Genomic DNA, 22393 nt, shown 5'->3' with positions numbered 1-22393 from the left:
TCCCTCATTAGTGTGATCAAGTGGGTAGTGTCCCTAATATATGATTCCATGTTCTGTACCAATGGTTGTAAAAAATAGTCTACATATTTAGCTACTGGCTGAAACAGGGATCCGATTGCCGAAATAATCGGGCGTCCTGGTGGAGCAGTGAGGGATTTGTGGATCTTAGGTAGCGTGTATAAGAAAGGTACTTTAGAGAACTTGTTTTTGAGATATTCACTGGTGGATTCATCCATCCATCCTGCTGTTACCCCCATATCGATTGTCGAGTCCAAAAGTTTTTTATAGCCTATTGTAGGATTTCTATCCAATCTACTGTAAGTATGCTGGTCCGAAAGTTGTTGTTCAATTTCTGTTGTATAGTATGTCTTGTCTAGAAGAACTATGGCTCCTCCTTTATCAGCCTGACGGATGATAATATTCTTATCTTCTTTGAGGCTTTTAATGGCAGCTCTCTCTATTGGTGAGAGGTTAGAGAAAGTCTCCGTCCCCTTGCTGTGTATCTTTGCGGAGTCCTTACTTAATAGCTGGGAAAAAATGGATATGGGAGGTGGGGTGTTGATAGGATCGAATCTGCTTCTTGAGCAGTGTGCATCGGCCGAGTATCTAGGGAAGACACCAGACTCCATGATCGCTACGACAAACGCTGGCGATTTCCCAGCGAATGGACGTAAGCGGGGAGAGAAGGCAAGGTGTCAGTAGGCATAGACAAGCCGGCACACTGTCACTAATGCTGGTTGGCGTCCCGTCCCCTGGGCAACAGGGGAGGAGCCCATGGAGCCTGGGACTTTGGCGCTAGCCAACGGGGTGAGCTTACCCAATCCTGACACAGGAAGGGGCGGAGTCTCAGACACAACATTCCTGGCACCGGAATATGGGCTTTGGAAGCGATAACCACAAGGACAACAATGCGGTATATACCTGAGTCTGCTCGATGCGATAAGGGCTAGAAGGGCAAGACCAACTCTCTCTCTTAAAACCCTGGGGGTAAGTTCTTAGATTTTTTTAATCGAGTTTGCATATAGATGCCTTTACAAAGGCATACAGGCACGTATTATGTTGCACGCACGAAAATCAGCACTTGTAATCACTTGAACACAGGTGAGAAGCACAGATAGGATACAGTCACATATGTATGGATTATAATACACTTGGCAGCGTTAAAGATATATAATGATTGACACTTATGTTCACTGCTGCACGTTGGGGTTTGTACACTCAATTAGCCACGCCCACTGATGATGTCACTGGCGAGTTTTGGCGCCATTTTCAAGTATATAGGAGTGTGTTTGTTGTGTTATGTTCACTTCCTGATGACGGCCCGAGTCATGGTGCCGAAACGTTGAAGATAATAAAGATTCACCTTTAAACACATTTGAGAAGACCTTGGAGTGCGGTTTGTTGTACCTCTTTATATATATATATATATATATATATATATATATATATATATATATATATATATATATAGATATATATATATATATATATATATATTATATATATATATTATATATATATATATATATATATATATAATATATAATATATATATATATATATATATATTATATATATATATATTATATATATATATATATATATATATATTATATATATATATATATATATATATATTATATATATATATATATATTATATATATATATATATATTATATATATATATATATATATATATATTAGATATAGATATATATATTAGATATAGATATAGATATATATACTTCTGTCCGACGTCCCAGATAGATCCATTCCAACTACAAGTGGACCTATATCGATTTTTTCGGACACTGAGATTAAAAGTACATTTTTTTGACCAACAAGGACATGTGACTTCGGAAGCACGATTAGGATTTGATACTGATACATTGGGTCTTAAATTAAAAAGTAAATTTGTACCCCCTACTACTTACCCTGTAGTTGAAACCTACATTCAAAAAGTGGAATCAGAAATTGAATTGTCCATGTTATCTAGGAAAAAAGTTGGGAGATATAACATGACTAAGCAGGAGATTGATACCTTGAATGAACTGCAGTCATTGTCCAACATAACGATAAAGCCTTCCGATAAGGGAGGAGTTATCGTTGTCTTTGACACGGATAAATATGTAAATTAGATATTTAGACAACTGTCAGATGATACGGTATATGTGATGCTAAAAGGTGATCCCACAGATGTGTTTAAACGTGAATTCGATAATCTTTTATCTCATGCTGTACAAAATCAGATGATTACTGTATCCTCTAAGAGATATATGACTGTAGACTATCCTGTGGTACCTCTGATTTATGTGTTACCAAAAATTCATAAGGACCCTATCAACCCGCCAGGTAGACCTATCGTGGCGGGGATAGGGTCCTTAAAGAGTAGAGCAGCAGAAGTGCTAGATATTAGTGCTTAGCCCACTGATACAACAAACTAGATCCTACATTCGAGATACAAGTGATTTCCTAGAGAAACTTTCTAATGTACAAAATGAGGAGGGTGTGCTTTGGCTGGTCACAATGGATGTGGCCAGCCTCTATGCATCCATTCCTCATACTGAGGGTCTGCAGGCAGTTAAAATTATATTATCTAATTGTGCATTATACTGTGATGGGGAAATTGCCTTCTTTATGGAAATGTTTAGCTTCATATTGCATAGGAATTATTTCAAGTTTCAGAACAGATATTACCTGCAGACGCGGGGGACGGCCATGGGCTCCAGAGTCGCCCCGGCATATGCCAAATCATCCATGAGTTGGTTTGAGGAGGTGCACGTGTATCAGAATATGCTTTTCGCCAACCACTGTGTGGCTTGGTGGAGGTACATCGATGATGTGTTCCTCCTATGGCAGGGTGACCTGGAGTCCCTGTCCGCCTTCCGTGATGCAGTTAATGACGCCCATACAGATATTAAACTAACAATGACTGAAAGTTTACAAGAAGTAGCATTTCTAGATGTATTGGTTTCACGTACATAATTGGGCTTTAATACTCGTATATACACGAAGCCTACAGACCGCAACCTACTACTTCTGTACAATAGCCATCACCCTTTAGGTGTAAAAAAGTCTATACCAATTAGTCAACTCTCAAGAGTATACAGAATCACAAATGATCCAAATGTCCGAGATGAGGACTTAAAAACTTTCGTAGGGGTACCACTATAGGTAACAAAGTTGTGAATGCAGATGTACGTTTACCTCGAAAAAAAGAAACATTTTTGGGACCCAAAAGACAAGGCATGTTCAAATGTAAAGGTTGTGCTCAATGTAAATATGTACTAGTTGGTTCTGAGTTTAGTGATACAGAAAACAGAAGATTTGATTTGTCCATGCGGATTGATCTATGTTGGTGAAACCACCCAGAAAGTCAGAGAGAGGTTTTCCCAGCATAGATCAACTATTAATGTGAAAAATAGATCCTTACCTGTATCAAGGCATTGTATCGATATGGGACATACATCTGATGATTTAAAGTTCAGGGTTATTCAATATTTTCCTCCGCCCAAAAGAGGAGGTGATCGTAATTTGATATTAAAGAAAACTGAAGTTCAGTGGATCGATAGGCTAAAAATGTTGGCCCCCAAAGGGTTAAACCGAGATTTTGACTTGCACCTATTTTTGTGAGAGTTTTCACCCATGTGATTGGTGATTATAGACACCTATACTGTAATATGCCTTAATGTATCTGCCATTGTAGTGATATTATTGCGAAATTAATCTGATGTTGCTATGTGAAATTCCTATGGTAACCAGGATGGTCGCAGGTGTATCCGCTTCCATGTATGCACGGAATCTTGAGATACGCGTATCCATGGTAACCGCCTACGTCACTTCCGTCTTCATGCGCTAACATGATCTAAAGAATGGACGTTTCTGTTTGCTGCACACTGTGGCAGAGCCGTGCTTGAGAATGTATATGTATATGTATATGTATATATATATATATATATATATATGTATATATATATATATATATATATATATATATATATATATATATATATATATATATATATATATATATATATATATATATATATATGATTCGTTATCCGGAAACCCGTTATCTAGAATGCACCAAATTACAGAAAGGCCTGATTTATTTTTCTCTGTAATAATTAAACAGTACCTCCAAACTAAAATATAATTAATCCTTATTGGAAGCAAAACCAGCCTATTGGATTTCTTTAATGTTTAAATGATTTTCTAGTAGAATTAAGGTATGAAAATCCAAATTACGGAAAGCTCTGTTATCCAGAAAGCCGCAGGTCCCAAGGATTCTGGATAACAGGTTATATATATATATATATATATATATATGTGTATATAACACATTGGTACTTTGGAACTAATTGGCATGGGAAGCTACAACTTTATGAGGAGAAGGAAATGACAATTTTACCTGCAGAATGCAAAATGACAATTTTACCTGCAGTATTGCCACTCCCAGACCTGCAGGTAGGACCTATAACATAGCCATTCAAAATGAATCATGATCTATAAAACCACATGACTTCCTCCTCACCACTGTCATACATTTGCCATAGTGGTACAGTAACCAAAATAAAAAACTTTCAGAACTAAAACACTCTAGAAACCACCAGGAAACAAATATATCCAGATCAGAAACTTGGATGCATCTATCACCAGTACTGGAGAAATACATAATCCTCAGCACTAGCGGGTGGCCTTAAAAAGACTTGGCCCACACTAGCCTAGTCATGCAGCTTAATGGAAGCAGCTCACACCAGTGCTGACCGTAGTCAACTGCACACCAGAGATCAGACAAAGACCCACCAGCTCAATGCTGATAAACACCTAGATGTAGATTTAACCAGATTAACAACAACTCTGGGATATCCTAATCCAGCATTCCACTGTAACCATTGTAGAGCCATGCTGGTACAGCGCAGTAGCTCCACCAACCACTAAGTCTGAGCTGGGCTTACAACATCACAAGGATCAGCTGCTGGACCAGCCAAATGTGACTTAAGGCCATCTACAGGTAAGATATGCTGTTGCCCCAGCCAACTGCTGCACAAGCAAGCAAATGGGTCCGAAGCCAATTACAGTGCTAGAAAAACACCCACAAAAGCCGAGGCCACTACATCTCAAGCTGCACAATGCTACCGTTTATGCAAGGACTGAACCAAACCTGTGACCATACAATGAAGCTACTGAATCCAATAGGCTACTGAACCAGCAAGCAGCTGGGGTCACAATCCGAAATCAGGCATGTAAGAAGCTTATAGCCTACAAACACTGGTACCAACCAGCAATGATGCACAATCCACTGGCAAATGAGCCAGCCACCATACATGCAAACCAATGGTGGACAAGCCAAATCTGTACCCCTACATAGATGTGCAAGGCCATTGTCACACTAGCAGGCCATGATGCCCATCAGCTGCAGTGTATGCAAAACACCAGAGTGGAACTCTACTACACAAGCAATATTACATAAGCCTTCTATTGTGAATGCCACCCTTAAAGACAAGCTGCTGAATACCAATCAGCAACAAAACTAGCTATGGGCTGTGAAACTCAGAGCAAACACCAGCTGATGGTACAGCCTATGTTAGATCCAACCAAATAGCCGATCATGCCTACTGGTGGTGTAACCAGAACCATACATGCAAGGATTGTAGACAAGACAAAACCAATGGCTGTTGTCCTGCCAAGAATTGCCGCAAGGCAAAAAAACATGAGCCAATATAACTTCTGTGTCTGCACAGAGGACACAGGTTCACCCATACAAAACTTAAAATGTTAAACAGCATTGGCAAATGGGCTGAAAGGAACACCTGCACCTTACCAGATTACTAGGCAGCAGGATGGAAACTCCAGCCAAAGCCCTGATAGCTCTCAGTTGAGGGACATAATTAGCTAATTAGCATGCAGACTTCCCAGTACACTGAGCATTTTAAACACACAGTGGATACTGAAGAATCATACTCGCCAGCTTCAGGCTGTTAAGCCCATATCCATACCCTTGTGCAGAAGTTCTGTAATTGCTCATGTAACTCAGAAGAAAAAGGGAGGCCAAAAAGCTCACAGGTAACAATGTGGGAAGCCCACACCTGTGTCTCTTCCCAAAAACCACGAGATTGAATCTTGTGCCTCGCTAGACATATGGCAGGGGGCTATTTTAGTACAGGGCTAGGACCATGGGTATGCCCACACCTGCATTTCTTCCCAATAAGCGATAATTTACAGATTATGCATCTTGGGCATCAGGTAAATTCTTCTCCATTACCTGGGAATCATCCCTCTGTGTCTACACCCAGGTAAAAAAATAAACAAAAAATACAAGAAAAATGGATGGATGGTGCTCTGAAATCACCAGTGACAGATTGCCCATAGCAAGAGTCTATCCTTGTTCCACAATGTTTGTTTTGTGTTGCTCTGAAAACACTATGGGGGAAATTCACTAACGGGCGAAAATTCGCCGGAGACGGCTTTGCTGCCTTCGCCACACTTCGTCAGGCGTAACTTCACTCAGACAACGCAAATTCACTAAGTTGCGACGTTTCGCCGCCGAACGATTGCTTGGTACTATGGCAAGCATAGTGAAGCTGCGCTAGCGTTAGATAATTTGCATATGGCGGGAAGTTAAATTTCAATGGACGTATATGTTGCAGCAAATACAGTACACTACACAAGCCCAGGGAACGTTAATAAAAGAAAAATAGAGTTGTTATATTGCCATACACATCAGCCTTTGGGGTTATGAGAAGGGATCCCTTCATCTTCATATGCAGCGCTGCCTAAGTTTTTAATTGGTTTTAATTCTATGTGATTGTTATGGCATGGTGGTGAATAAAAATTGCTTTTTATTTCATTCTAATGTGTATCTAATTGTATTATCCTTAGATCGTTTCTGACACTTGCATTGTGGAGTTAAAGTCCCTTGTGGTTTCTGTTCTCGTATTTGCTAATTTAGTGGACACCCCAATGCTAGTAACCAGACATAATCTCTTTAAGCCTTATCTGAGTTACTTTTCTGAAGGTTCAAAGGTTGTCACCTCCTTCCGTATTATTGAAAGCTGATATAAAATCGCTCAGATCTGGCCATTTGGGGTATAGTCAGGGGTTTAACTATAGAGGAAGCAGACCCTGTGGCTGCAGAAGGGCCCCGGACTGTAGGGGACCCAGTGAGGCCCTAATTAATATGCAATTTTAATACAGGTAAGGGACCTGTTATCCAGAATGCTTGGGACCTGGGTTTTTTTCTGGATAAGGGATCTGTGTTTTTAAAAATGATTCATTGGTAATTATCAGATTTAATTAGCTCACGGAAGTGGCATAGTCTTTTTGTGTTTCACGTTGCCAAATATGTTGTGTGTGTGTGTTTTTGGCTTTATAGTGCATACAATGTGGTAAAACTAAAATATTTTGTCAACTATAGATAACCAGGTACCTCCAAGCCCAGGTATAAAAACTGCAATGACTGTAAGAGGCATGTGGATTACCCAGTTAACTCCTTGGGGCCTGTATAGAGCCTGCTTTTGCAGTCATTGGAGTCCTAAATTTAAAAATTAGCTACTATATTGTGAAATGTAGGGAGTTTTCTGAGTTGGGACATAATAAAGATTTCATTAAGGACAATTCACTCCCTGGTTCCCGCGAGGCTCCGGAAGCTCCATATTAATTTGTAATTTGCCATCTAATCCAACATTGAAACTGCTATTGAAGACTGGGAGGGGGCCACATGGTTAAAGGCTATAGTCTGTTTCATGATGAAGCAGTCGTGTATTGTACTTGTGTTTCTGGGCCTATATTGCAATATAACCTTGTGCAGGTACAACTTTCTATAACTCAAAATCCATAAGCAGACTATTGTGTTTGTAACTCTGGGTCTGGCCACAATTTCCTGGAAGCAGCAATGGAGATTTGGAGGCCTTTGGCTAATGGTGCATTAAAGGGCTTCTTTTGGCTGACTCAGTCATCTGGGTGCAGGCATAGGGGAGGCGCCAGTGTTCATTGATGTGTCCTCTCTGGTATCTTCCTTTAAAGGGGTTGTTCACCTTTGTGTTTAACTTTTAGTATGATGTACTTTTAGTATGATGTGGAGAGTGATATTCTGAGACAGTTTGCAATTGGTTTTCATTTTTTATTATGTGTGGTTTTTGAGTTATTTACTTTTTCTTCAGCAGCTTTGCAGTTTCAGCTATCTGGTTGCTAGGGTTCAAAAACCCCAAATAATATTCTCAAAATATGACTCTATACATCATACTAAAAGTTAATTTAAAGGTGAACAACTCCTTTAAAGCAATACTACCTTTCGAGAAGTGTTTATTTTTAAAGACACACTATACAAACGTGAGAGTATTCTAACCAGTTGAATTTAGTTTGGTCCTGTCCATGTCGCCAGTGACCATATACAGGGATTCTTCATTTGTGCTGTTTTGTGCCAACAGCAACCTAATGTAAAAATACAAGTAAAATAATTGTTAAATTGTTTCCTGTACATAATGGAATACGTTGGTGGCACTCTGTGAAGCCCTCTTGTGGCAGCTGATATTTCTGCACGACTTTCTCCTTGCAGTAAGTACATAGTACGGCAGCTGCTCAGAATAAGGTATTCTGACCTGTCCTGCTACCCATGGAAGGAACCCTCACGGACATATTTACATTTTCAGGACCACATATTGTCAAGTGCAACTTTTATCAGATAATTCTAACATATTGCTTCTGCCTAGGTTATTAACAGTCCATAATGATCCTTATCTTTAAAAGTGTCCAGTATACATAGTGTTTCATTTTTCCCTCAAAAGCAGCCTGGCACAGAATATCTTAGAATTATTGGTACATAATAGTAACTGTGGGCAGGCTTAGCACAAGAGCAATACCCCAAATGACATATTCCTCGATCTATAACAGGTCAGGGCTCAGACATATTTATCAGACTAGGTAGATAATTCTGTCCTATGATGACTATATACTGAAGTATCTGTGCAGCCCCCCCATGTAATCCTAATATTGGTCCAAGGACCAAGTCATCAAATTTGTCCACTTTGACTCAGCGACCTTGACAAATGTACCAGATCTTCTGGTGTATGATCAGCTAATGGTAAGTGCACCAGACAGAGGGACCTTCCAGTGTATAGCTGGTTGTAATTCCATTAAGGCTATAGTTCTATTTAACACCCAAGCTCATATCAAAAGTGAAACTTATCATCCGCTTAACCTCTTGGATCATTAGTTTGTTGACATCTGTCTTTAAAGGGATGGTTCACCTTTAAGTTAACTTTTAATATGTCACAGAATGGCTAATTTTAAGCAACTTTTCAATTGAGCTACATTGTTTCTTTATCATAGTTTTTTAATTATTTGCCTTATTCTTCTGACTCTTTCGAGCTTTCCAATGGCTGTCACTGACACCATCTAAAAACAAATTCTCTGTAAGGCTACATATTTATTGATATTGCTACTTTCTATTACTTATATTTCTCTTCAGGTCATCTCCTATTCATATTCCAGTCTCTTATTCTGCATGGTTACTAGGGTAATTTGGACCCTAGCAAACAGATTTTCTTAAATTGCAAATTGGAGTGCTGCTGAATAAAAAGCTAAATAACTCATAAACCACAAATAATAAAAAATGATAACCAAACAATTACCAATTGGTACTCGTCTCAGAATATCACTCTTTGCGCCATACTAAAACTTAAATTAAAGTTAATTTAAAAGGTGAACGACCCCTTTAAAGATGACAAATCTTAGATGGATTGAGTTGGTTTGCATAGTTTTGTCATTATAAAAATCATACATTGTTTTCAACACCTCTAATGGACTAGGGAAAATTGGGTGCAGTGCATTTGGGTCTGTGGCAGCTACCCTGTTTGTAATGTTTGTGATGGCTTCAGAAGTTTGGGGATAATGATTGCAACTGCTTACCTAGGTGGATCTTGATACCCACATGTGAACTAATCCTTTGGGTATTTTAAAAAATTCCCCTGTACTGTCCAAACAATAGCCTTCCCCTGAGCCATCTCACTTGCCCAAACCCTAGAGGGACTACAGCACCCTCCTGCCCTCAGATGTGTAATTGGATATTAAAAAAACTATATATATATATATATATATATATATATATATATATATATATATATATATATATATATATATATATATACAGTAGAACCCCCATTTTATGTTTTTCAGGGGACCAGAAAAAAATGGTGTAAAATCTAGGAAATTGTAAAATCAGGGAAATGTATTATGCATAATATACAGGTGGGACCACTAAACAACAATGTAAAATTAGGGGAAACTTAAAATCAGGGGATATAAAATGTTTTTATATATTTATATATATATATATATATATATATATATATATATATATATATATATATACAGATTCGAAGTTCTAACGCACACCATCCAATGGAGATTCAAAAATAGAAATCACATACCTGGGTGCTACCCTAGAAAAGCTGCATTATCTAGAATCCATAGAAAAAGGTGCACACCAGGATTTTTCAATAAAACTTCAAATTTATTAAATAATTTTAAAACAGGAACCGGCCAACGTTTCGGTCATTCTCTAAGACCTTTATCAAGACCCTGTTCACATTAAAATATCGGTGCTTAAATACCTAAAAACATGACACTCACCCCTTTGTGCACGCCCACATGGTCATGTGACTATGGAAACACCTGCACCAAGAGAGCAGAGAGACAAATAAACATTGTGGCAAATGTGTACACAACTCTTAAACAAATGCAGAAAACTGAAACATGTTAGGATATAATATTTGTAACATTGAAACCAGGCATTTAACGTTGCTCCAGAAAGCATAAATAAGAGCAATGCTCATTTAGGCCCAAAGGGGCTAAAGTATTTAGTTTACGTATCCAAAATGTTTCACGTTGGAGTAACACCTTGGATCTGTCCCCCCCGCGTTTCAGGGGCGGGATGTGATCAATAGCTATATATTTAAAAGTAGGTAGTCTATGGTTCATTTCCAGGAAATGTTTAGCGACAGGTTTATTGGTTACACCGTCCCCAGGGTCGGACTGGGGGGACCGGGGCCCACCGGGACTGCTGGTCCAGGGCCCCCGCCCCCCTACTGCGCGCATGCGCGAGCGCACTTCTCGGCGCGCAAGCGCCGATACGCATGCGCAAGCGCCGATGCGCATGCGCAAGCGGTGATGCGATGCGCATCGCCGAAAACTTTTTAAAATTTTTTTATACTATTAGAGGGGGTCTGGCCCGGCGGGGGCCCACGAGGGTCGGGGCCCACCGGGTTTTTTCCCGGTGTCCCGCCGGGCCAGTCCGACACTGACCGTCCCTAAACGCTGTGCTGATGGCAGATCGATGTCCATCCATCCGCAATCTCAGTGTCTGATCTGTTTTCCCCACATACGCCAGGCCACAAGGGCAGGTAATTAAATAGACCACATGCGTGGTAATACAGGTAATATGATGTCTAATCGCTAGACGTTTACCTGTTTGTGGATGGAGAAAAGATGTGCCTGGAGACATGAACCTACATGAAGTGCAGCACGGGCAGCGAAAGCAGCCTAACTTCAATTCGCCTAGCCAGCTGCTAGGATTATTAAATACTAATAATCCTAGCAGCTGGCTAGGCGAATACATATTACCTGTATTACCACGCATGTGGTCTATTTAATTACCTGCCCTTGCGGCCTGGCGTATGTGGGGAAAACAGATCAGACACTGAGATTGCGGATGGATGGACATCGATCTGCCATCAGCACAGCGTTTAGGGACGGTGTAACCAATAAACCTGTCGCTAAACATTTCCTGGAAATGAACCATAGACTACCTACTTTTAAATATATAGCTATTGATCACATCCCGCCCCTGAAACGCGGGGGGGACAGATCCAAGGTGTTACTCCAACGTGAAACATTTTGGATACGTAAACTAAATACTTTAGTCCCTTTGGGCCTAAATGAGCATTGCTCTTATTTATGCTTTCTGGAGCAACGTTAAATGCCTGGTTTCAATGTTACAAATATTATATCCTAACATGTTTCAGTTTTCTGCATTTGTTTAAGAGTTGTGTACACATTTGCCACAATGTTTATTTGTCTCTCTGCTCTCTTGGTGCAGGTGTTTCCATAGTCACATGACCATGTGGGTGTGCACAAAGGGGTGAGTGTCATGTTTTTAGGTATTTAAGCACTGATATTTTAATGTGAACAGGGTCTTGATAAAGGTCTTAGAGAATGACCGAAACGTTGGCCGGTTCCTGTTTTAAAATTATTTAATAAATTTGAAGTTTTATTGAAAAATCCTGGTGTGCACCTTTTTCTATGGATTCTATATATATACATATATATACATATATATACATATATATACATATATATATATACATATATATACATATATATATATATATATACATATATATACATATATATATATATACATATATATACATATACATATATATACATATATATATATATACATATATATACATATATATATATACATATATATATATATTCCTGTGTACCATGTCCTAATGTATTATAAATGAACTACGAGAGGTCATAAAGAGTAAGATGCAATGGCTTCCTGGAAATGAAAGCTCTCTATCTCTCCTCAGTCCTACCAGCATGTGATGTATCCAATTATCTTCTTCAGGCTTCCCTACTAATTTGTTGGTGGTGAGAGCAGTAGCGCATTCCAACATAAAGTGTGGATCATCTGTCAACGTATTCCATCCGGAGCTTGGATATGCAATGTGATCTCCTGTTCCTAAAGGAAGAATATACTGGGTTTATTTGTAGGGATTATCTTTTTGTATTTCACTTAAAATGATTCCACCCGGAGCTTGGATGTGCAATGTGATCTCCTGTTCTTAAAGGAGATGATTGTTAGCTTGTTTTAAGCACAAATTGTTCCTTAGAAGAAGCTCACCAGCCACATAGTGATCCTTCACTTTTTCCGACATGACATGTTGGTCTCTAAAGACAAGGGCCAACCTGGCATGGGCCTAAAAAATACTGTACAAGGGTTCATACATGGTATGACTGACTCCTTTTGGCCAACCGATCAGGATTTCTAATCCTCAATCCACCAGGAAAATCAGCATAAATAGTTCCTTGACTTGCTTTACTTTACCAAATTGGCCAAGCTCTCTGAGCAAATTAGGGAGGTCCCTGACAACCCCTACGCTTAGACAACAGCAGTCCAGGGCACACTGAGCATGTGCAGTGCCACTGACACACAAAAGATGCCTAAAAAGATCCAAGATGGGGATCTTGGAGAATTACTGCTATAGGGCTCCTGAAAGTTTGGTAAATTTGGTTTATAAATACAGCATTTCTAGCCATTATTTTTTAGGCTTTGTATTACATACTGAACAATTGTTAAGCATTGTGCAAGTTTCTATTCAGGAAGGGATCTACTGTCCCACTATGCAATGCAGTATTATGTCGGACCTGTATTACCCAGTGTAATGAAGGCACAGCTATTGGAAATCATTTATCATCTGTACAGCCAGAGGTTCCCACAAGGTATTTCTCTGCTCTGGGCTCCATAAAATGAATGTGTTTACGCTCATAGAAAATAAACCTGCCCTGTTTGCTAGGTCTCCCACGGTGAAGAGGTTTAACTTGCTCAAGGAACTGGGTCAGAATCCATATGCGAGGGAGCCCGGTATTCTAGAATGCGCCATGATTTATATGCTGTCACACAGACCTCCTTCCCAGAGAGCCATGGCTGAATATGTGCCAAGGATCTGCCACTGCCAAAAAATGTCAGTCCCCTTTTAAGAGGCCCTGGATATCCCAGAAGCACAGCCGTCTGCCCTCGTGCACTGTATTGTATCCTCCAATATCACTACCAAATCAATCACTGAAGTTTAATGCTAACGATCCTCCCCGGCCTCCTCCCTACTCCGTCTCCACATCTGGATGGAAATTCCTTTTTAACATTGAGGTCACTGGGACCCTGGGTATATGGCAGAGCACATGGGCTGCTCTCTACATGGGAAAGGAAGAGAAGTCCGGGGGGTCCCCCTCCTTCCAAAAGAATTTTTTTTTTTTTTTTTGGTTTTTATTTCAGTTTTCCTAATTGGAAATGTGCCATCAGTATCCAGTTTGGATTCCTTAATCCTTTTGTGCATGGTTCTCCCCAAATTATATTTCTAATGTGGAATTGTGTGCAGTATCCAATCAGTGATACATGCATGCTGTTCTTTTTAGGGGGCCTTTATTTTTTTTAAATTTGTTTATATACATTGTCGCGAAAATGGGACTCTCAACCACACATAACTCTTGCGTTTGGCTCAGGGTCGGACTAGGGGGTCCGGGGCCCACTGGGACTGCTGTCCAGGGGCCCCCTCCAGACCCCCTGGCCCCCATCTGCGTCGATGTGCACAGAAGCCGCACAGCACGCATGCACACAGGAGCTGCACAGCGATATACGCGTACAGAGAGGCTGCATGGCGCCGCAATTTTTTTTTTTTTTGGTCCAGGAGATCGGAGAGTGGGGTCTGGCACGGTGGGGGCCCATGGGGGCTTTTTCCCAGTGTCCCGTCGGGCCAGTCCGACCCTGGTTTGGCTATAAGGGGATACGCTCTCAATCACCTTACACTAGTGTGTAACATCAGACACCTCAAAACACACCAACACCCACAAAATGAATTTGCTGCCACCATCTATCATTAACATTAAAAACCTAATGTGAATACTACCTGTCCTCTATAACAGGTAATAATGCTACAGAAATGCATCAAACACTCTCTCCTATAGAGAGTCAGGGTAAGATCCAACTAGTTCAACAAGCACTTCAGCAGCCAAAGGGTTCATTTTCATTCAAACACACTTTTCTTGCTAGCCGTACTAGTTATTCAACATATAAATAGACAACTTTCCCTTTCCATGCATACAAAGAGTTCATACACTTAGGCACAAGCATTCATATGGACAATGAATTCATGAGCACAAGGACAAAAGTTATTAAAATTTTATTTTTAATATTACCACAGTAACAGTGCATGTATATAAGAAGTATATTACAAAGAAGACGTACATTAAAAAGAATTGCAAAAACAGTAAATAAAATAAAAGGGAGTAAAAACACTAAGAAAACACTATATACTTTACCAAGTTTAGAATTTACTGTTGTGTCCTCAGAGGCAAGAGAGTTGGGCATACAATCCACAGATATGGAGCCTCCTTGCATGTCATTGGGTACTGGGTCTGTCACCTTTTTATTGTCTGCAAGGACATTACCCTCATTACCTTATGCATGTGGTAGGATTGGACAGAAAGTTGTCATTTACGACCCCCTACAGGGGATTGTTATTTTCTGGCAAGATTCCCCAATATGATATTGGTACTTGCCAGTACCCAATATTAGAATAAAAACATGGGCAGGCTGTGATCTATATGTGGGCAATCAGATTAATACCAAACATTAATCATGTTCCAGTCCCACAGGAATCATCCCTCCTAACTGGTGGGTATAGGCTGGCCCTGTTTGATATTATTAGGAAGCATGTGACCTCCTCATAACCAATATGTAAGTTATGCGGATGTGAATCCTATGACACAGGAGATATGGATCCTTTCCTATAATCCATATTTTTCTACTAACTATCCCCCCCCCTGCTGCTCTAGATCCACAGCTCTGTTCTTCGATCAACTGATCAAAGAACTGACTGGCCCAGTTTCCTTGCTCAAATGGTGTGACTCCAAATTGTCTCAGAAGGCAGCTATGGATGTCACCCCCTGGTGGGATACCCAAACAAGGGTCTCATTGCAAACCCGAGACCAAATATTTCCTGTGTTAACTCTTATGATGCCAGAGCAAGACTGCCCTGGCATGACATACATCAATGAGAGCTGCCACAGTGATCTATTAATCATATAGCTTGCTTGGCTTTTCTATGCAATGACGTTTTTACAGATCTACAAGTAAAGGTGTCAATACACAGAACCCCACCAGACCAATCCAACATCTTATTGGCTCTTATATGGGTCCTGCCAAACACTTGTCTGGCAAAAAAAAAAATCAACTGGATGTCAAAAACTTCTTGATAGATATCTGTCTGTTTTCCTGGTCTCCTTAGGACCCCATTATGATCTGGTCATTGGCCCAAAGCTAATTAAAAGTACTTTCAATAATCACATGATAGATCACCCCTAACTGTTCCTTTAAATAACATGAGTATAACATGCATTTACAGGGTGCATAATGTAAGCCTTACCCTTAAATAAATATAAAGCAATGTATAATAGTGGGTAAATTGATCCCCTGCGGGAAGCCTGCGCCCCCGAGTCCTGCCTTTCTAAGTGTGATTGTTTTATTGTGACCATGAGTCATTTATGCTGGATTAATTTCAAGGGAGATTTGATCCCGGGTCTCATTTATATTCCAGCATCCTAATGGAATAGAGAAAGCTCCTCACACATAACTTAAACGCAGGGTAAGGTGTCCTCAGGGTATCTCCAACACTAAGCATAGCCCTTTCCCATGCTGTAGAGGCAGGGCCGCCATCAGGGGGGGACAGGGGGGACAAGCGTACCGGGCCCGGGCATGAAGGTGGGCCCGGCAGCGCTGCATTTTTTGAAGATCCGGGCCCCCCTTACGAGCGCCCCAGCCGTACGTCTTGCCTCTTGCGTGCCGAATGCGGAAGTGCCGAAAAGCCGAAGCCGATGCGCCGAAAAGACCCGAAGTCACGGAAAAAGCCGAAGTCACGAAGCGCCGAAAAGACCCGAAGTCACGAAAACAGCCGAAGCCGAAGTCCTGAAGCAGCGCAAAGACCCGAAGTCACGAAAACAGCCGAAATTGAAGTCCTGAAGCGGTGAAAAGACCCGAAGTCACGAAAGGAGGCGAAGTTAAAGTACTGAAGCCATGAGTTCAATCCTACTGAACACCAGTTTGTGTTTTTTTTTTTTTTTAATCCCCTGGCCACCAATGTATTATTTTAATATTCTATATAGGCCCCTGCCACCAATCTTTTTTTTAAAACTTTTTTTTGGGGGCCCCAATTTTTTTTATAACTCGTAAGGGGCCCCTTGCCACCATTGTATTTTTTTTTTCTTTTTTTTTAAAAAATTAATTTTCTTTTTGGTGGCCCCAAATTTTTTTAACTTGTAAGGGGGCCCCTGCCACCAGTTTTTTATTTTTTTTTCAAAAAAAAATTATTTTTTTTTCAAATTTTTTTTTGGGGCGCCAATTTGTTTTTAACTTGTAAGGGGGCCCCTGCCACCAATGTTTTTTTTTTTTTTTCAAAAAAAAATTAATTTTTTTCAAAATTTTTTTGGGGCCCCAATTTGTTTTTAACTTATAAGGGGGCCCCTGCCACCAATGTTTTTTTTTTAAAATAAAAAAAAAAAATTTAATTTTTTTTTTTGGGGCCCCAATTTTTTATAAGGGGGCCCTGACCATCAATAGCTTTTTACAACTTGTGTGGGGGGGGTTACTTTTTTAGTGCTGATGTCTGTGTGGTCTTTTAACTGCAATGTGGAGTAGGCGGGATATGGGGTGGAGCTTGGTCGTCAGTTGTACGGGGCCCCGTGATTTCTAATGGCGGCCCTGTGTAGAGGTATCACATTAAGGAGCCCAGTAGTGTCATTATTAAGTCTCTGTGCGGCTGTGGACTGAAGCTAATCACCTGTGTTCTCTTTCCTTCCTTTGCAGCACCAATGTGGTTATGAATTATTCAGAGATCGAGTCTAAGGTTCGAGAGGCGACCAACGATGACCCCTGGGGACCTTCTGGGCAGCTCATGGGAGAGATAGCCAAGTAAGTAATCACTGATGCTCCGGGAGGAGCGAAAGCATTATTAGATGGAGTTGGAAATTCAAATTAAAGAGAAGGGCTGCAAAAAGTTTCTACTGGGTTTTCTAATTTTGGTGTTTCGGGTGCATTCGATTACTTCTGATAGGCTGTGATGGAATGCAGTTAAGCGTGAGGGGAGCTGAATCCCATGTAGGAGAGCAAAGACAACAGCCTTGAAAAATCCTGACTGATTGCATCTTGATTTTAGATTCATGTTTTCCTTGAAACCTTAGGATTTAAAGGAGAACTAAATGAATACCCATCCATTCATTTAAATGTATCCCCATAGAGCACATATTACCCCCCAAATCATTCACATTTTCCCCATAAAGTACCTTTTACTAGTCTGGATTATTAGGATTCAGTACTTCACCCTATCCCACTCCCCCACTTCTTGCCTGTGATCCAAATGTTTACAGAACAATGCTTTGTTCATTGTGCTCATGTGCATTGGCACTATAGAGAACAGTGTTGAGATGTGAAACACAGAGGTTGGGTGCATTATATTTCTGACATTCTCTGTAAAAACGGCAAAGCAGATTGGCTAGGAAAGCCCAAGAAGTAGAATCCAAGATGGCGACCCATGATGGGGATTGATTATATTTTTGTCAGGTTCAAGTACAAGGTACTGTTTTATTAGTACAGACAAAAGGGAAATCATTTTTAAAAATTAGAATTTTTTGATTAAATTTGAGTCTGAGGGATCCTGTAATTCTGAGCTTTGTGGATTATGGGTTTCTAATGGCACATATATTCACCTGTACCATTTTAAGACTAGGGGCAATGCAAAATCAAAAAAAGGCTCTCCCCTCCACTCGTTGGACAACAGCCTGTCAGCACACGCCCCCACATGGGCAGATTATGGCACAAATCATTAATCATTAATTAATTAGTCAGGAGTCCACATCTGATTTTCCATTAATCCTCAATCAAGCCAAAAGGACTTGCCCCAGTTCTCAGGCAGTCCATGGCACTAAGCCAAATAGGAGACCCCTATGACTAAGTGCCGGAGGGTATGAAACGCGTAAGGTGGGCCATGTGGGGTCAGTATGTATCTAATTTTAACATGAACACTAATAAATAATTTATTTTTACTTATGGAAAGCCTTGGGACTTATATCTTTTGATCTAAAAAATGTTTTGCAGATCATGGCACACACAGCGACCACAGGGCAGGCAGAATATGGCACACACAGGGAGCATAAGGTAGGCAGAGTATGGCACACACAGGGAGCTCAGGGCAGGCAGAGTATGGCACACACAGGGAGCTCAGGGCAGGCAGAGTATGGCACACACAGGGAGCTCTGGGCAGGCAGAGTATGGCACACACAGGGAGCTCTGGGCAGGCAGAGTATGGCACACACAGGGAGCTCAGGGCAGGCAGAGTATGGCACACACAGGGAGCTCTGGGCAGGCAGAGTATGGCACACACAGGGAGCTCAGGACAGGCAGAGTATGGCACACACAGGGAGCTTAGAGCAGGCAGAGTATGGAACACACAGGGAGCTCAGGGCAGGCAGAGTATGGCACACACAGGGAGCTCTGGGCAGGCAGAGTATGGCACACACAGGGAGCTCAGGACAGGCAGAGTATGGCACACACAGGGAGCTCTGGGCAGGCAGAGTATGGCACACACAGGGAGCTCAGAGCAGGCAGAGTATGGCACACACAGGGAGCTTAGAGCAGGCAGAGTATGGAACACACGGAGCATAGGGCAGGCAGAGTATAGCACACACAGAGAGCTCCGGGCAGGCGGAGTATGGCACACACAGGGAGCATAGGACAGGCAGAGTATGGCACACACAGAGAGCATAGGGCAGGCAGAGTATGGCACACACAGGGAGCATAGGGCAGGTAGAGTATGGCACACACAGGGAACATAGGGCAGGCTGAGTATGGCACACACAGGGAGCATAGGGCAGGCAGAGTATGGCACACACAGGGAGCATAGGGCAGACAGAGTATGGCACACACACACAGGGAGCTCAGGGCAGGCAGAGTATGGCACACACAGGGAGCATAGGGCAAGCAGAGTATTGCACACACAGGGAGCATAAGGCAGGGAGAGTGGCACATACAGGGAGCATAGGACAGGCAGAGTATGGCACACACAGGAAGCACAGGGCAGGCAGAGTATGGCACACACCGGGAGCTCTGGGAAGGCAGAAAGGATCAGGAGACAGGAAAACTATTCGGACCACCATGTGCTATAACAGTGACACAATGCTGGTGCCCCTCCAGCAGTTTGTATGAGGTGTGAATAGGTGAACAGGGCAGTTTCAGTCTGGGTCTCGGGTGTGAACAGTTACAGGGCTTTAGGGTGTGAACAATAGAAGAGTTACAGGTGTGAACAAAGCAGGGGGATTAAAGGTATAAACAATGCAGGGGCAAATTTATATCTGTAATGATACATTTTATATTTTACACAAGGTAAGCAGTCACAACAGACAGACTTTTATGTAAGCGCCACACAACGGGTGGTCTTGAACTGGATGCGGCCCACGGGCTGCCAGTTGGACAGGATTGGATTGGCCTTTTCTCCACCTGCTTAGAAAAACATCATGTGTGTCCCTACCCTAAATGTTTTTTAGTAGCCTAAAGGCTCTACAGTTGAACTGCTTATCTCATAATCCCCAGGCCCCAAACATTCCAGATAACAGATCCCAGGGTTGCAGGGTTGAATAGAACGTCCTTATTTGATGAGCAATCTCAGGTACCTGCACACCAACTCATTTATTGAGGGCAGATGTACATTTTACAAGCTGGTATGCAAAGGAAAGGAGGGGGGGGGGTACCCAACTCCGCTCTCATCTATGAGAATCCACTGGCTCCTTATTAATGAGTGTTAACATTTAATAGACTTTTGTAAGCTCAGAACCACTGGTGTATGTGTAACGTTCTGTACAATTTATCTCTGCCAGCCGCATGTAAAAATGAATTGAATGAATTAAACATGAAACATGCAGGAGTTCACACTTGTTATGTCAAATGACGTGTTCCATCTAGAATGGGAGTGGAGCGTTCAGGAGCAGGTATCGAAGCAAAGAGCGAGTCTGCCATCATTCATTCCCTTTATAGTAGAGAGCAGAAAGCTTTGCCCTTTCATACTGAACAGAGGTGCCATTACAGCTGAACTACCACTCTCCACTTTCTCCAGAAACTAAACTATACCTAATGACAGGAAATTCTGGTTATTGGCTTGAAACACCTGAAGTTTTTTTTATTACACTGATAGATCAGCTCAGTCTACACGTTTGCCCACTGGTCATCCTAAGTCTACTGAAACAAAAACCTTAAGCATTATACACCTGCTGTCCAGGCAATGCATCTCTATAAAAGTATAATGGTAGTGTAGCTGTCTCTCACATACACATGGGCACCCTATGTCTACTGAACACCAGCAAAGACAGAATCTCAGGGGAGGAGTTGCAGAGCTGGGACCAGTAGGTCCTTTTGAAGATCCTGCAACGTCCGAGACTCATAATTTTGAAGCTTGACGCTCTCTTGCATGTTATCTTCCAAGCCTTTATGCACTAAAAAGTATTATTCCTATTTAAATTCTCTTTTGCCATCTAGTGGTGACTGCATCAAAAAGCTGAAGATAAATTAGTTATATGAACTTCCTCTTGTGTTTTTCAGAGCTACATTTATGTATGAGCAGTTTCCTGATCTAATGAACATGCTGTGGACACGGATGCTAAAGGACAATAAAAAGAACTGGCGAAGAGTTTATAAGGTGGGCATCTATAGTGTTCTTCTCATTTGTCCCATATCAACAATTGTTCCTAGCATGCTCTTGTTCCAGCAAAATGTTAATTTGACTGACAGCGGCGACCAACCGTTTGGGTGGCTGGCCACTACGACTGTCCATTTGGGTTGCTGGCTAAGGGTCACTGCTGTTAAAGGGGTTTTTCACCTTTGAGTTAACTTTTAGTATGATGTAGAGCAGGGGTCAGCAACCTTTACTATCAAAAGAGCCATTTTGCCCCTCTCCCACTAAAGAAAAATAGTCTGGAGCCGCAAAATATAACACAGCTTATAAACTTTTTTTAACCTTTTATAAACAGAAGTGCATTGTGTATATGCAGGGCTACTTTGAAATAAATTAAACACTGAATCGCCCTATTAAATACTAGTGTTCTCATCTGTTTAATGTGACTTCTGTTTCTGAAGCTCCATGCTGATTGTCTCTCTCTTGTCTTGAGCGTGTGACCGCGGTAAGGACCATGACGAATCATCTTGCTGTGGCTCAGTCTTGCCACTCCTGGGACGTTTATACAGCCCTCGCACCTGGTGGTGGCTTCTTGAGTGTGCTTACCGCGGTCGCACACTCAAGAAGCCACCAGCAGGTGCGAGGCCTGTAAATACGACCTGACAGGCAAAGCCGCAAGACTGAGCCGCAGCAAGCAGGATGAAGAGCCGCAGGTTCCCTACCCCTGATGTAGAGAGTGATATTCTGAGACAATTTGCAATTGGTTTTCATTTTTTATTATTTGTGGTTTTTGTATTCAGCAGCTCTCCAGTTTGCAATTTCAGCTGTATGGTTGCTAGGGGTCCAAATGACCCTAGCCACCATGCATGGATTTGAATAAGAGACTGG

General features: G+C 41.4%; 1 protein-coding gene across 3 annotated transcripts in view; it reads left to right on the top strand.

Annotated features, from left to right (window-relative positions):
* Positions 1–22393, top strand: part of clint1.L (clathrin interactor 1 L homeolog) — a 79985-nt gene that overhangs the window by 44772 nt on the left and 12820 nt on the right. For all 3 annotated transcript variants that reach the window (XM_018251202.2, XM_041585234.1, NM_001095761.1), the window contains 2 exon segments: positions 17653–17757; positions 21433–21529. In XM_018251202.2, coding sequence (XP_018106691.1) covers positions 17666–17757; positions 21433–21529 — 189 coding nt within the window. In that variant the 5' untranslated portion in view covers positions 17653–17665.

The sequence above is a fragment of the Xenopus laevis genome, chromosome 3L (genome assembly GCF_017654675.1).
Source record: "Xenopus laevis strain J_2021 chromosome 3L, Xenopus_laevis_v10.1, whole genome shotgun sequence".
Lineage (NCBI taxonomy): Eukaryota > Metazoa > Chordata > Amphibia > Anura > Pipidae > Xenopus > Xenopus laevis.
Note: the sequence above shows the minus strand (reverse complement) of the source record. Positions and strands in the feature narration are given on the sequence as shown.